At 37.4% G+C, this 16,396-nt stretch overlaps 1 protein-coding gene across 4 annotated transcripts; it reads left to right on the forward strand.

Moving 5' to 3' along the window:
• Positions 1-186: 186 nt before the first annotated feature.
• On the forward strand, positions 187-14,984 carry ERCC5 (ERCC excision repair 5, endonuclease). Of its 4 annotated transcripts, none has more exons than XM_084306558.1 (15): positions 187-626; positions 1,234-1,409; positions 1,919-2,034; positions 2,656-2,748; positions 3,521-3,581; positions 4,473-4,616; positions 5,563-5,770; positions 6,055-7,002; positions 7,349-7,575; positions 7,965-8,084; positions 9,088-9,301; positions 10,953-11,097; positions 11,898-12,098; positions 12,898-12,982; positions 14,331-14,984. In XM_084306558.1, the coding sequence occupies exons 1-15, from the start codon at positions 539-541 to the stop codon at positions 14,886-14,888; spliced, it is 3,384 nt and encodes a 1,127-aa protein (XP_084162684.1). In that variant the 5' UTR covers positions 187-538; the 3' UTR covers positions 14,889-14,984. The 4 variants fall into 4 exon arrangements, with proteins under 4 accessions (XP_084162684.1, XP_084162685.1, XP_084162686.1 ...); XM_084306559.1 differs by having other exon boundaries at positions 2,659-2,748; XM_084306560.1 differs by lacking the exons at positions 187-626; positions 1,234-1,409 and having other exon boundaries at positions 2,012-2,034; positions 3,489-3,581.
• The last annotated feature ends 1,412 nt before the right edge of the window (positions 14,985-16,396 follow it).

The raw sequence follows: 16,396 nt of genomic DNA on the forward strand, positions 1-16,396 counted from the left end.
CTGGGACAGGTTGCCCCGGGAGGTGGTGGAGTCACCGTCCCTGGGGGTGTGCAAGGGGAGGGGTTGGACGTGGTGCTTGGGGACATGGTTTGGTGGGTGACATTGGTGGTAGGGGGGTGGCTGAACCAAATGATCTTGGAGGGCTTTTCCAGCCTTAATGGTTCTATGATTCTGTGACCAAAATTTGACCTGTTACGAAGGGAATACATTTTACCACGTTTCTCACTTTGTAGCGCAACTAATCAGACTTCTGTTATTTTAAATCTCACATTTGAATGTGAAATAATTTCAGCAGAGACCTTAGCTTGCAATTATATGACTGGCAGGTTACTTCAGTAGATGATTTTTAATAAAGCCCCACTTTAGTCGTGATGCTCTTGATGTGGGATTTTTGTTTTTGTTTCTTTATTATTTCTATTTACAGTAATAGTGGTCTGGGTTTTCATTAATAAAGTGTAAATGGTTCAGACAACCTTTCGATTATAGTTTTATTTATTCCTCATAGATTCTTCTCTCTTAAAGTAGCTAAGAAAGAACAATGGGAGTTCAAGGACTTTGGAAACTGCTTGAATGCACTGGAAGACCTATAAACCCAGAAACACTAGAAGGAAAAATTCTTGCTGTTGGTATCCTTTGAAAGTAAGGCTAAGGAGCCAAATTTGTGAGCACTATGGCACTTACTTCTACGTGGTCTATTGTGTTTAGCTTTTTAAAATTTTCATATTAAATTGTGACAATATTTTGATGAGTAGTTTTTATGTTTTATAATATGTGGATACTAAGACCTTTATGCTTGTTTATATTTTTTTAAAAGTAAGACTTTTCAACAAGTCTTTTACACAAATGCAGGATGTTTTTTTAATAAATAAATGTGCCACTAGTTAGGACTAGAAGATGAACAAAATTAAAATCCTTTTGTGTAAGCTTCCCTTGATTAAATGCTGAAAAAATGTTAGAAACATGCAGATGAAGTAACCTTTCATTTATTTGTAAACATAACTGAGGAGATACTACTTGCTGTGGAGGAGTTTCAACTTTGCTCTTTGTCCAGGTGGCAGAGGCAAGAATTTATTTTTTTCCAAAGTTCACGAATATTTGGATAACCACGGCTTCAATAGGCCAAGCCTGGAACAGCGAGCAAAAGCCACTCAGTCAATATGTGGGCTTTACAGAAACTGTTAATCTGATATATGTGTAGGATTGCACATTATTTCTTCTTAACCATTTTTTAAGATATTAGTATTTGGTTAAACCAAGCAATAAAGGGAGCCAGAGATCGTCATGGTAATTCCATACAAAATGCTCACCTCCTCACTCTGTTTAATCGGCTCTGCAAGTTACTGTTTTTCCGAATTCGGCCTGTGTTTGTTTTTGATGGAGAAGCACCGCTTCTGAAGAGACAGACCTTGGTATGTACCTGTGCTGGGTCATTGCAATGCAAAGTAGGATGTGTGTCTGTTGCTAATGAGTAGAATGTTCAAATCCCTTGAGTTCTGCTTATGCTTCTGAGCCATGAGGATGGAAAGGCTTGAATTACACTGCTGTGCAGATGTTCTTTGCAGTCCCAGTTTTGGTCATCTCTTGGAGCTTGCCGCTCGTTCCCTTTTGATAGATACTTATTCAGGTTTGATTTGCGTAGAAACCAGATTGCAGAGAAGTAGATCATGGCATAAAGCCTGCGTCTTGCTTCAGAATGGACCTGACCTTAAAAGCATTTACACCCAGAAGCTGAAAACGACTCCTGAGTCCCACAGAGGACACCAACCCAGAAGGATTTATAGGATCTGAAGGCTGGGTCTCCACTGGTGTAGAGTGAGTTAGGAGTTGCTCTTAGGCTTAGTGTGCAAAATTTGTAGAGTAATTTGCTTGATGTATGTCTGTGGCATTGAGCAAAATTCTGTTAATTTCATGTTCACAGGCTAAGCGAAGATACAGGAAGGATGTGGCTGTGCGTGATTCCAGGACAACTACAGAGAAACTCTTGAAAACGTTTTTGAAGAGACAAGCTATCAAAACTGCTCTTACAGGCAAAAGGTAGGAATAAAAATTCCCAGAATGGTTTGGGCTGGAAGGGGCCTTAAAGATCATCTAATTCCAACCCTCTTGCCATGGGCAGGGACACTTCCCACCAGACCAGGTTGCCCAAAGCCCCATCCAGCCTGGCCTTGACCTCCAGGGATGGAGCATCCGCAGCTTCTCTGGGCAGCCTGTGCCAGTGCCTTGCCACCTTCATAGTAAGGAATTTCTTCCATCTATGTAATCTAAATCTACCCTCTTTTAGTTTAAAGCCATTCCCCCTTGTCCCTTCACTACACTCCCTGACAAAGAGTCCCTCCCCAGCTTTCTTATAGCCCCCTTTCTATACCTTTCCAAGGTATAGAAAGGTATTTCCAAGGTACAAAGTTCCAAGGTATATTTCTATACCTTTCCATGTGCCTTAGCTTAGTTTGCGGGAGAATCTGCTCCATGATCTTGCTGGGCACAGAGGAGAGACCAGCTGACCTGTAGTTCCATGGGTATTCCTTTTTTCCCTTTTAAAAATGGGGTTATGTTTCCCTCTGCCAGTCGTTTTTTCCTCTTGTTTAGAAGTGGCTGGTAAATTTTATGTATCTATTAATTGCTTGTTTTTTTTTTGTTTTTTTTTTTTCCTCTAAGCAGTGAAGTTTTGCCCAGTATAACACAAGTTCGGAGAGAAGAAATTGATGATATATATGTATTGCCTTCTTTAGAGAATGAAGAGAAGAACAGGTAGGTAGAATTAAGAAAAATAGATAAAACGGTTAAAATAAACTGAGATAAGAGTATAGAAGTGTTGCTGAAAGACCTTTGACCCATGTGATTCCATAATATATAAAGAATATTTATGTTTTATTTCAGTTTCTTTTTGGACAAATAGGATTTTAACTCTGGATTCAGAAGCCTTCTAATTATTTATTAGAAAATAACTAACAGAACAAGCTTTCAGCCCACAGATTAGTTTTCTTCTCGGAATTCATGTTTAGGGCTGAAAGTGCTATCTCACTTTCAGTGACTACTTCTATGTGACTAAATGAACCCAACTGTTCAAGTTGGGGTAGCTCGTGTGTGGCAGCCGGGTTCTGGTCTGTGTCCCCTCATTTAGTAGTGTAGACGTGTTGAGCAAAATTAGACTTTGTATGTACTTGTCAAATTTGTGACATCTTAAATAAGTCTAAGTGGAAACTTATACATTAGATTACTCTTTGCACAGTTTGTGTATTCCTTATATACTTTCATATAATTTAAATGCTGACCAAATAAGAATCAGTTAATTATTTAAATCCAGACTAACATAATTTTTGCTTTTTAACTGAGAGAAGTCTGCCTTCTTGCCTTCTGTTTGTATCTTTTTGCATTTTATTTATATTTATATTTGTTTGCATGTGTATAGTTTGCTGTTGTGTGTGAATTTTTCTATGTATCAGTGAAGGGAAGACTAATGGCCTCTTATAGGTATTTCATTTACCTAGGGAAATATCTACATTTCTTTTGTGATTTTTAGCTCAGAGGAGGAAGACGAAAAAGAATGGGAAGTGAGAATGAGCCAAAAAAAGATATTGCAGGTAAATGCATTCTAATTCCTTTGTTATTGACAGCTATCCTGTATTTACATGCTCTGTTTAAAAAAAAAAAAAAAAAAAAAAAGTGTTTGGGTTTGGAGGTCTTATTAAAGCATTACTGATAAAGCACACGAGTTAATTTTAAGGATGCCTTGTTTTCCTGCTAATCAGAAAATGCAAATGAAATTTGCTTCTCTAGAATACAGCAGAATAGGATTTTTAATGTGTTTTCTGGGTATGTGAAGAAGAATTTTTTTTTGTAATGACAAAAAAGGAATGTGTACATTTCATGAAATGTGTGCAAATGAAATAAGACGGAATACTTAGCAGAATTTGCATACTTCTCCTGGTATGAATTGATGTTGAAACACTGGTCTTTGAGTTTTCACAGATAAATTCTGTATTCATTTCTGATGCATTGATCTCAGGGGAAGAGGTGAAAAGAAATATATCATTTAAGCAGAATGCATAATCATCAGTGACATTATTTTTTCTTTCATCCAAATAGAAAACAAAAATAAAAAATTCTTTTGTGAACACGGTTAATGTTTGAAGTAGTTTGCAAAAAAGAAAACCTCTTTGGAATGATAAAATCAGACTTGCTGAGGCTGTAATACTTGTTTATGTGATTCATACTAAATATCTTCTTATAAAAAGAACAAAGCCAAGCTTTTAAGTTGTAACCTATGGAGTGTATGTCAATAATTAGGTAAGTATTTGGTGTTCTAGTTTTTTCTTTACTTTTTTTTTTTTTCCCCACGGTATAGGAAATAGCAGCAAAGGTCTTATAGTGGTTTTTTTTTTTTTTTCATTTTGAAATAATAATGGAAATATTTCATTGTTATTTATGGGTGTTAATTCAAAATAAATATGTTTCTTTTTCCATTTTTATAGGAAGAATTATTTGAAAACCCTCATTCTGTAGATATTGAATCAGAAGATTTTAACAAGCTGCCTCCAGAAATAAAACATGAGATCTTGACTGATATGAAAGAATTTACAAAACGAAAAAGAACATTGTTTGAAGCAATGCCGGAGGTAATACTTTTTAGAGTATTTTTAGAATAGTTTTAAGTCATTAGAATGGAGCTATTGCCATTAATGCAGATGAAGACTGCATAAGGGTATCACAACTGCAGAGCTTTATTCCCAAGCCTATTTAATGAGAGATGTTATGTTGAGGGGGAAAGAAAAACAACGAGGTAATAACTCCTAACACATCCTTCCCATGTGTGCATTCAGTGTCCTATCTCTTGATTTCTACTAAAATTGGCAGAGCTAATTCAGTTTGGCAAGAATGAATAAATCATGCTGTGCCTCATGCCTCAGCAGCATTACTCCCAACGTTCCAAGTGCAAGAACAAATTACTAATGTGGATAAATCAAGCAGAATGAACACAGTTTGAATTCCAAACCCTCAGGTTGTTAGGGAAGCTGGCAGCTGGGAAAAGACCTTCATAGCTGTAACTCAGACAGATGTGATACTAAAGCCGTTCAGAAACAGAGAACCCTACAGTGCTTATTTCTAGATCAGCTATTCAGAGCACAGTTAAATTTTTTTAAAGTCCAGTATCTGTCAGATGAAATGATAGCTTGTGCCTAAGTGTACGCTAAGGAGCATCTAGTGGTGGGCAACATCTTAAAATCAACCACGTATGGATTCTGTGAAAATTGTGTTGCTTTTAAGATGGGGACCAGGCCCATTAGCCAGCTAACATTTGTTGGTCACACCACTTAGGTCTTACTGTGTTTAGCCAGTATTCAAAACTATTTACCTTTTAGACTTCTAATGTGTGTTATGATGCTAATAGCACTGTTACTTGAGAGTGCAGCAGTCGACAAAAGACAAATGTTATCTGCATAAAGCAAATAGGAAAATATTTCTGTTAAAAGGCTCTCCTGAGCATGGTAAGTGCGCTTGCATAAAGATACAGCTGGTGGCATTATATTTAAATTTACTTGGATTATTATTATTATTTTTAAGGAGTCCAGTGACTTTTCCCAGTACCAGCTTAGGGGTTTGCTTAAGAAAAGCAACCTCAATCGGTGCATAGAAATTGTAGAAAAAGAATTGAATCAACAGCACTCTGGTCAAATCCAAGAACAGTATGAAAATGAAGGTGGTTTTGTGAAAGAAGTGGAATCTAGAAGGGTAATTTCTGAAGACACTTCTCACTATATCTTAATAAAAGGTATGTCAGGTCTTCATTTTATAAAATCTCTTATTTCCTGTGTGCAGTCTGCAGCCGTTAATTTTAAGAAAAATGCTGAATATTGTTTACATGTGTATGTATGAAATTTGCAGTACTGTTAGCTATAACTGTGATTTGAATTGTGATAATTGTGATCAGCAAATGTAGAAAATTAGTTTATTAACTTTCAAATTAACTTTTTCCTTATGGTTTATTAACTTTCAAATGAACTTTTTCCTTATGTAAGATGGAATGCAGTCTTTTATGAAAATGTTTCTTTTCAGGTATACAAGCAAAAGAAGCTACTAGTAGAGACTTGGAAACTACTGCAGGACCCTCATCAAAAAAGCCTGAATTTACAAAGTTGAATAAAATTAATGAATCTCCTGCAAATGCAGAAGTAGTTGCATCTGACAAGTTGCAGACAGAGAAAGATAAAAATGTAGTAACAGCACCACCCTCTCCCCGGACTTTGCTTGCTATCCAGGCAGCTATGGCAGAAAGCAGCTCAGAAGAAGAACTGGGGTACAAAGATGAAGGATGCTTGAATGTTGTCCCATCTATAACAGAGGAAAGCAGTGTGTCTCCAAGAACATTACGGGCAATTCAGCGAGCTTTGAATGATGATGATGATGAAGAGGAGGAAGTTGTTACTGTTAGAACTGATAGAGCGCTGACAGAAAGGTCAGAAGTGAAGGATTTTCTGCTTAGTAGCTCCGATGAGGAAGATCAGGTCCCTGAAGTACGGGAGGATAAAGAAACACCTACGTCTGCAATTCATTCATCAACCCAAGTGATTATGCAAGATGCTGAATTTGGACAAAAGAGTCAGGAGTTGGAAAAAAATCAAATTACACACAAGGGCACCAGTATATCCACAGCTGAAAATTATTCTTGTGTTGATGATGCTAGAAAAGAAAAAGAAGACAAAGAAGAAAATGATTCAAAAATGGACTTAAATTCTTTGGAAAACAAGGATACAAACTTGTGCATTCAGAAGCCAAGCTATTCCCCTGCAGAAAATAGTATAGGGTCTTTGATTCACAATGAAACAGCAGACCTTTCTGAAACTGAGGAAAACTTGAAAACTTCTAAAAATATAGAGGAAGTAATTTTACAAACAGGAGAGAATGTATCTGAGGTACAAAAGGAAATTCATTTTTTTCCAGCAGCAGAAGGTCCTAAGGAGGAAAGAGAAGGGATATCACAGTCTGAAGACAGCGATTCTGATGGTATGTGTTTTTTAATCATATACAAAGATAAGAAAATATGACCTTGTTTTATTTGAAGTCAATTTAACCTTCTCTTTTAACAAATGGTTTAAAACACATCCATTCCTGCATACATATGGATTGGAGAAAAAAAATCTGAGCTATATTTTTCCCTTGGTCTTATGCTGTTTTGTTGAAACCTGAGTATACAATATGGAGAAGGAGGACAGCATGCTGTTCTGTACCTTGAACGTAATGAACTGGTATACGGAATGGTCAACTATTTGGTTTCCATAGTTTTGCAATCCTTATTTCTGTTTATTGCATTTAGCAAAACAAAACCAAGGAGTTTATTTTCCTTTTATAGGAAGTTTTATTGAAGTGGATGCTGAAATCAGTAATGAGGGTGATTCACCTACTAAATATGATGAGAGACTGGGTGAAAAACCAGCACTTTCAGAAATGGAGGACAGACAAGATGTTGTCACACAGGACTTGCAGGAGTCTGATGGAGTGCAGCTGACAAACAGTCAGAATGCTGAACAAGAAAATGATGGTAAAGATGCAGCAGATGAGTGGCAAGACATCAGTTTGGTAACTCCTTGTTATTTGTTTCGAGCTGGCAATGAATTGCTCTGTACCCAAATACTTTTTAAGGAAAACCATTGGGCAACTCTTCGCTGTTTCATTGCTTTCATATATTCATTTTAATTTTATGGGGGCTGATTTTTCCTTAAAGATTACAGTTAACCATAATCTCTCTGAAATCGGAGGGAAACTCTAAGGTTTCAGGCACTCTGATAAGAAGCCTTATCTATGGTCTTGTAACTTACTGCATTAGAGAAACTGACAACTTCCTAGTATGAATTAATGGAGCATATGTTATTAAAATAATGATAACTGTGGGCTTAGGTGTCCTTAGGCAAAGTACGTAGTAAAGTACTAAATTGTTGAAATGACCAAAATCTTGTTTTGTTTTTCAGGAAGAACTAGAAGAATTAGAAGATGACCTTTCTGTTGAGCAGGATGTGCTTCAGGCTCAAAAACAGCAGCAGGAGCGTGTTGCTTCTTCTGTAACAGGACAGATGTTCTTGGAAAGCCAGGTAGTATTTATTGAATCATTTTGATATGATGCATCAAAAAGATTCGCAGTTGAATATTTTCTTAAAAGCTGTGTGTTGTTTCTTTAGTTATGGGTCACCTTTTCTTCCTCTTAGAAGCTTGTTTTCTTCTGTCTGCTTGATTTTAAATATTGAAAATGCGGAGATTAAACTTCAATTCCAACAATTTTAAATAAATACTATAACACCATAAAATAATATTAAAGTTATGAGTAAATCAATATATTTTTAAATATCAGCTTAAGGTTGTGCCAGATTGATCTTTTTAAGGAATCTCACCAGTAATACCTGCATAAACTTGTAACCTCTGTTAGAATATTAACATAGAAAAGACAATCCAGTCTAATGGAAGAACTACTTGAAATACAGTGTAAGCTAATGCAGCTGTAATATAGTTGACTAGTATTAGTCTACTAGTCTACTACATCCTTTGTATGAGATATTTAACTGAGGTTAAACAATGTATTCCATAAAAGCAGATTGTGTAAAATGTATCAAAATACATGTGTATCAAACCACCCTCCAGAGGATGACTAGTCTGCCTGCTGTTAGTTAGCAGATAGACGTATTTCTCATAGGCCTTCCAGCTATTTTCTGAGCTAAGGTGATGACTAATTTTATTTTATTTTATTTTTACCTCCATCTTTCTTCTTGGAGTCCACGTAACTGCTAATGCGTGGACTTTTCTCCATGGCAAAGTAGTGGTTGTGGAAAGTACAACACTTGAGCTTGTTTGTGTAATTAATACAGGAGATTCTCAAACTCTGCAGCAATAGTGTGATCAAGTGGTGCACTATCTTCCTGAGATGAGTAAGTGGGATTTCTGCTTCAACTTAACCGTACATAGTGCTCTTTTGTTGAAATTAAGATTTGCTGTGAAATATTAAATACCTCCCAAGTGTGAATCTAGCAGCTTTGAGTCATGTAGAAAAACATTAAAATTTCATTTTTCAGATGAAATATTAACTGCTTTGCCTCCTTACAGGAGCTCCTCCGTCTGTTTGGCATTCCATACATCGAAGCTCCAATGGAAGCGGAGGCACAGTGTGCAATACTGGACCTCACTGACCAGACCTCTGGGACAATCACTGATGATAGTGATGTTTGGTTATTTGGTGCACGACATGTTTATAAAAATTTCTTCAGTCAAAACAAATATGTGGAATATTATCAGTACATTGATTTTCAGAACCAGCTAGGTAAGGCTCAGCAATTCATTTGTTAGATACAGTCTTTGATAGGACAGCTTTGCCACGTATCTTTTTGAAGTTGAATTCCCAATGTTGAAATTCCTACATAACAGATGTATAAAATGCCTGTTCTTTGGAAAGGCTCTAAAGAAATTCAATTGGGTTGCTGTTTTTAATTCATGATGCAAATTCAGTTGACCCCTCTGAATTTGCAGCTGCCTGGTACACCTGCATTCAATACAGTGAGTTAGTGTGATGATCAGTCAAGGCTGGAGGCGTGAACTACAGTGCCAGGTTCTGAGTAAATGTCAGTACGACTTCTCTCGTGTGGGAAAATTGTATTCTGATGTCATTGGATTTGTAATATTCTGCAAAGGGAAGTTTATTTTGGGCATACTGACATGTAACGATTAAAAAAGGCTCCAGTGTAATTATATGCTCTGTAAAAAGTTTTTTTTTTTTTTTTTAGTTAGTATCGACAGTTTTTTCTTCTGATTGTACTTTTACCTATCTGATCAAATTGCTGCTAATTATATTGAACTGTTAAGCTTCGGTGTTGCACAAAGTATATTGAGGAAAATATGAGCCAACTTTTGCATTTTTTTTTTATGTCTTGTTTAAGCAGAACTCAGTTAAATTCAGCTTTGACATTTTTGGGATATGGTCTTTGAAATAATATTTTAATGCCTTCAGCATGTAAAATTCCTCATTTTTTATGTGGTGAAAAATGTTTTTGATTTATTTTCCCAGCAAACTGAATGAAACTTTCCCTACTTATTTTAGGTATGGCACTGTAGTTTACTTGGAAAGAAGTTCTGCAGAAGCACACATGATATTTAGCTGCTACTAATGTAATAAACCAGAGATGTTATTTATTGAAAAATAGTCATCATCTGTCTTCATGTCACATTCCTCTGCAGTCTTTTGCTATTATTCCTTTTCTATGCATTAAACAGTTCTTGCCTGACACTTAGTGAGTATCCTGACTGGCATTCTGATGGGGGCTTAGACACATGTTCCTTCTTTTCTCCACAGCAATATTTATTTTTGATGTAAACTCCTGAAGCTAGTCACTGCGAATCAGTCTGGTTGCCTCAGATCTTATAATGTACCAAGAAGAAGAGGTCAACTGAGTTCTTCCTTCTTTCTAGGTGTTTCTGAGGCTCTTTTGGTCTATTGGAGTAACTGCAGTAGCACAGAGCAAATGACTTCCAGTTTGGGAGCACTTTCAAGAAGCAGAGGTGTTAATATTGTAGACTAGAATTCAAAACTGAGGATTTAAATGTTTTTATTGCTGATTCAGGAGTTGCTAAATTCAGGTCAGCACTAGATGAGAACAGGACAGTAACTGGAGAAATATATGTAAAATATTACCCCTTAGCTCTTGCTCTCTTAGCTCTTCCCCTTTTCCATAGGGGAAATCTGGATTTCTGCACTGTAATGCATTGATTTTGGCAAGATGTGCTAAACTATGCAAATACAACTATGGTGCCTAAGCTCGCAGTAGCATATTGACACTGCTCCAGAATATAATTTAGCAAATCCTGATGTTAATGCATCTGTATTTCTTTTGTTGTTTGTCTTACAAATTAAAAAAAAAAATCTGGAAGAGAATGGATGCAGCATGCACTAGTTATATTTGGTTTACTGTCTTTCACAGGGTTGGATCGAAACAAGTTAATTAATTTGGCGTACTTGCTTGGAAGTGACTACACTGAGGGCATCCCAAATGTTGGCTTTGTAACAGCGATGGAGATCTTAAATGAATTTCCTGGGCGTGGATTGGAACCTCTCCTAAAATTCGCGTATGCTTTGTTTTATTTTTTTCATGTCTTTCTAGAAAATTAATGTTAGTAAATACACTTTTCTGCTGCTTAAGCATTCAGCAAAACATATGAGCATCATTAAGGATGCTAAGTTAACTATAAAATATGTGACTCCTTGTATCGGTATTTGAAATGGCAGGTAAATAAAATATATTGATACAGCAGTTACCACGAGACTAATGAAGATAATAGAACAGCTTTAGTACTGCGCAACTGCCTCTGAGTTCATTGCAGAGCTGGATCCCTAGTGGAGTGGAGGTTGTTTCTCCCTGAGTATGTGAGAAGGTGCTGTAGCTTGCTCATAGAGAAAAGAGACTTGATGAGTGAGGAATGGATGACCTGGAAAGAGACAGACAGGTAGGCTGTGGGGAAGAACAAGGTTTGAAGACTGACAAGCCAACTGTATTGGCAATCATGAAGATGATTAGAAGTCCTTTTTATTTTTTTTTTTCCCAAAAAAATCCAAAAACGATTGTAACATGTGGTATGTCCTTCCAAAATAAGGCTGAATTTAGGCCCTTCTGTTTAGCTGCTTAGGGGGAATCCAGGTGATGTTTGCTACACTGGCTGGCAGTGTCTCTATTGGCTGTATATGTTTTGTCCTTTCTGCTTTCAGATATATGTCCCTTTGGCCATTTTTATTTGAAAATTACTTACCTCATGTCATGTAGTAACTGAAGTAGGGAGTCTGATTAAAGCCATTTAAGTTAACGTGGATGCTCTTGACATTCCAAGTTACATTTTATGGGGACAAATGAATGTTTTCCTCTGTTTTTCAGTGAATGGTGGCAGGAGGCTCAGAAAAATAAAAAAATGAGATCTAATCCACATGATACCAAAGTCAAGAAGAAGTTGCGGGATCTGCAGCTTTCTTCAGGTTTCCCGAATCCAGCAGTGGCAGAAGCATACCTGAAGCCTGTGGTGGATGAAAGAAGGGGTTCATTCACCTGGGGGAAGCCTGATGTAGAGCAGATCAGAGAATATCCTTTTGCTATAAGACAAGAATTGTTAGCTAAAAGTATCCAGATTAAAGTTCATAGGGATAGGTAGTGACTCGTTAGCAGTGTGCCAAATTCTTAACATCTCATTGGTGTGATGGGCCTCCTTGCCCCAGCTGAGTGTGCTCTCCTACACTGATACCAGCTTTGGAATTGAAAAGAATGTAGCTATTCATGTATGGCATTTGAGGCTTCACTGCCCTCCTGCTTCACTTTGAATCTGGTCTCATAGCTGGGCTGAGCAGCTTGTTGTGACATTACACTTCTGTAACTGTTCCGTCTTTCACACGTGAGTTTCAAAACCTAGTTATTTATTGCATTCCTTGCAGTAATGTCTATTTCTTGCACCGGTCGCGGCTTGAGCTGCAGTGAATTGTTGAAAAGTAGATGGCAGTGCGTGCAGAACTAATAATGTTTTAAACAGTAAATGAAAATTTCAGGGTGTGCAAATGTACAAGTAGTTTATTTACAGGTATTGTATTTTATGGCAGTACTGCATAGTCAAAATGAGCTTTTTCTTCCTGGAGGCACACTTTTGGTAGTGCTAATAAACACTGTAACAAACAGAGATGTAATGGCATGATGAACACACATCGCATAATATTAGAATCATCCACATAAGTTGGGCTTAATAACTTCAGGCATTTTCTTTGCTTTTGTAGTAGTAAAAATGTTGACATAGAGTAGCCTTCCTCCAGAGATGGGTTAATCGAGGAATTTTTATTTTGTGTTTACAAAATAGCAGCAATAACCATTTTTAATGTTCCTTAACTTTCTGCACGTTCTGCAAAGATCACTTTGGCTGGACTAGGACAAAGATAGATGAAGTCCTTTTGCCTGTGATGAAACAGCTGAACTTGCAGCAGGTAAAGTATAGAACTCTGTATAGCTTAAGCCTAGTTGGAAAATTGTAAGAGATGCATTTTAAAATAAACAGTGAGGCTTTAATCTATAAAATACATTTCTTGGAAGCTGGAATTTGACCGTATTTTTATCTTTTTGTAAATATATATAAATATAGATTATATATATATAAACCAGTAAACAGGTCTCTAGACTTTGTTTCTTTATGATTTGGGTGTACTGTGAGGCACTCTATGTAATTTCAGAGGTTGTAATTGTAGTAGTTGGTTTACAAATCGGTAATCTATCAAGCAGCTTCTTCAAGTCCAAGTTGCTGTTTGCTGTTTGCTCCAGATATAGCTGGAACTACAAGTACCTCAAGTACCTTTTGTGCTTTTAAAAGACTGTGTGTTGTCTCTTAAAATGATTTATAAAAATGCCCCTAAGACTTTGGTAAAGTGAAATGGACCATTGGGTACCATACCAATCCTTTAAGGAGAAATACAGACTAAACCATTGACCAAGAGCCCAGTTATAATATTACTCAACTTTACAGATAAATGTACTGTCAGCTTTCATACAACTTAAAAGTGGTGCGTACTGTGCAACTCTAAAAGTTATTTGCAGAACCGATTAACTAAGCTAGGATTCTTTCCTCCTTTTGCTACCAACAAGATGTAGCCTACACAAGTCCCCTAGGCTGTCTCTAGTCAGAGGCTTGAAAGGTACCACAACACTGTCATTAGATCCATACACTTTTAGGTTGACTGGAACAACCTTTGGAAGTGTCTGTCTCCTTAGCTGACTTTAGGGACTGGTAGAGGACTGGTATAGTCTATACAGCAAGCCTGGCTGTAGCTGAGAAACCAGATCCATTGTGTGCAACTGCTTCTAGTTCTACTCTCAATCTCTCTACTGTAGCAGCATGTGTCAGAATGAGTTCAAGTCCAATGGCAGCATTTTGTTGTACTGACATATGCAGATGTGAAGTGTTAGCAGCATTTGTTAGTAAATGTTGTGTTGTTTTAACAGCTTGCATTTAAGGATGTGTTTGCAAGGATGTACTTAACACTGCAAAGATTCTCTGCATTAGGGTTGAAAATAGCAATGTGTATCTAACCGTAATCACATACACAATGTTAATAAAAATTTCACTGGAGTTTGCCCATAGTTCCTATGAAGGTTCTTATTGCATAATTTATTATAAAAGTACAAGTATTACTATAATAATACATCTTACCCACATGCATTACTGATTTCATTAGTCATTTGTCCTGCTTTAATTTATGATGCTTTATAGTATATCTTAGATAACAACTGAATTCCTGTCACAAAACATCCAAAGCTGCTTCACTGCTTTATTTTTGTTAGACTCAGCTTCGGATTGATTCATTCTTCAGACAAGCACAGCGTGAAAAACAAGCTATTAAAAGTCAGAGACTACGCAGAGCTGTGACTTGTCTGAAGAGAAAGGAAAAAGAAGAAGAAGCTGATGAAATTCGGGAAGCTACTGCTGTTATGGAGAAAGAACTTAAACAGCATGAGAAAAGGAAAGGGGGAAGTACTTCAGGCTGCTCAAATCATCAAGCCATGGCAACAGAAATCCAAAGTGGAAAGAGAAGGAAGCGTTCAGATTTTAGAAAGGAACTTTTATATGTAGGCGGTTTTGTTGGGAATTTGCATCTCTCAGAAACTTCTAGTGACTCCTCAGCAGAGGAATTGGAAAGCAGAGATTTAGATGAGAGCAAAAGGAGGAAAATTACCTCTGAAGTAGAGACAACAGACCATAAAGAGAAAAAGGGGTACAGTAGCTCAAGTGGTGAGGATGAAGAACTGGGAAACCCGATCATGGTGACTGCCAAATCTGTGTTTGAGGGCAGAAAACAGAAACCACGGAATAAGAGAGGAAAAACAAAGAAAAAGCCTTAAAGAAAAAAAGTCTTAAAGATAGACTGTGTATGTGTTTTTTATGACTTAAACTCTGTAAGTATTCTAATGAATTTGTATGTAAAAAAATAAATTATTCATCTGCAATTGTCATGCATTGTTTTGTGTCTGGAATTCAAATAGGAGGGATTTTAAACAATGGGAAAAAGAATTTTTTCAGCACAATCACTCAAGCTGGACCTGATATGTTTTTTCTGTTCTGAGGTTATAAAATTAAGCTAAAAAATAATATCTATTCCTATATCTAAGCCCTCATAATATGTCATGGAAAATAGTACAGTAAATTCTTATGATCCATAATTATAACAATAATTGCTTATATTCTGAATGTAAATGACATGCTTTGAAACTTGGAGTTACGTGGGGATGTCCAAAGACAGAATTTGTTTCCAAAAGTGATGCTCAGAGGTAGCATGGAGGTTTTTAAGTCCTTTAGATTTCACCTTAGAGCATTCATCACTGGGCATAATCTGTGAAATGATCTCTCTTTCATTTTGCTTTCCTGCTTAACCCCTTTGTCTTATCAGTTGCTCTTTCTGTTGGTCTGCTGTGTCACTGTCTGAATGAAAGCCAGTTTTTTTTCTTTGTTCACTTTGCGTCTCCATGCAGCTGGATTCTGCCAGTCTGCCCCAACACTGCCAACTTTCCTTCCCTTCCCACCCTCGCTTCAGTTTCATCAGTGAGGAGGTTTGTAATAACAGTGCGGGGGCTGCTTCCTGGGAAACATTCATCTTGCTTGTGCTTCAAGAATCCAGCATACAGATCCACTGGCTGCAGCACTCATGTTGGATTCATTTGTGAGAGAAACTATTTGTTAGGCTCAGAATATCTCTTTTATCCAAAATATCCCTTTTGATAGCACTTTTGTAAAAAAATGATCACATTTGAAGTGATTTCTTTGTCTGGACAACTGATTTACAGCATTGTTTCACAGATCACTCAGGCATTGCTGAATGTTACTTTAAAAGGTAGAGCAGGCCTTGGTGGGCGCCAAAAAAGACTGTCGTGGTTCCGCTCGAGTGGGCAGCCGAGCTCCACCACAGCCGCTCTCTCACTCCCCCTCCTCAAAGAGGAATGGGGAGAAAATATGTGAAAAGGGCTCAAGGATTGAGATAAGGACGAGAAAATCACGCAATAATTATTGTAACGGGCAAAACAGACTCGGCATAAGGAGATAGTAAGATTTATTGCCTACAACTAACAAGCGAGAGAAGTGAGAAAACAAAGAACAAAAAAACCAAAAGCACCTTCCCCCCATCCACCCTCTTCCACCTCCTCCCCCCGAGCGGCGCAGGGGAACGGGGAATGGGGGTTATGGTCAGTCTACAGCACTTCTTCTCTGCCGCTCCTTCTCGGTCACTCTCGTCCCCTGTGCTGTGGGGTCCCACCCACGGGATGCAGTCCTTGATGAACTGATCCGGCGTGGGCTTCCCACAGGCAGCAGCTCTTCCAGAACTGCCCCAGATATGGGTCCGTACCACGGGGTCCAT

This window comes from Netta rufina (genome assembly GCF_964035555.1).
Source record: "Netta rufina genome assembly, chromosome: 1".
Classification (NCBI taxonomy): Eukaryota; Metazoa; Chordata; class Aves; order Anseriformes; family Anatidae; genus Netta; species Netta rufina.

What these genes read in the sequence shown, in the direction of transcription:
- ERCC5 (XM_084306558.1), top strand. Translation starts at nt 539, where the DNA reads ATGGGAGTTCAAGGACTTTGGAAACTGCTTGAATGCACTGGAAGACCT. An exon ending in GAGAATGAAGAGAAGAACAG is followed by an intron (nt 2,749 to 3,520) that starts GTAGGTAGAATT and finishes TGTGATTTTTAG; the next exon opens with CTCAGAGGAGGAAGACGAAA. An exon ending in TCACTATATCTTAATAAAAG is followed by an intron (nt 5,771 to 6,054) that starts GTATGTCAGGTC and finishes GTTTCTTTTCAG; the next exon opens with GTATACAAGCAAAAGAAGCT.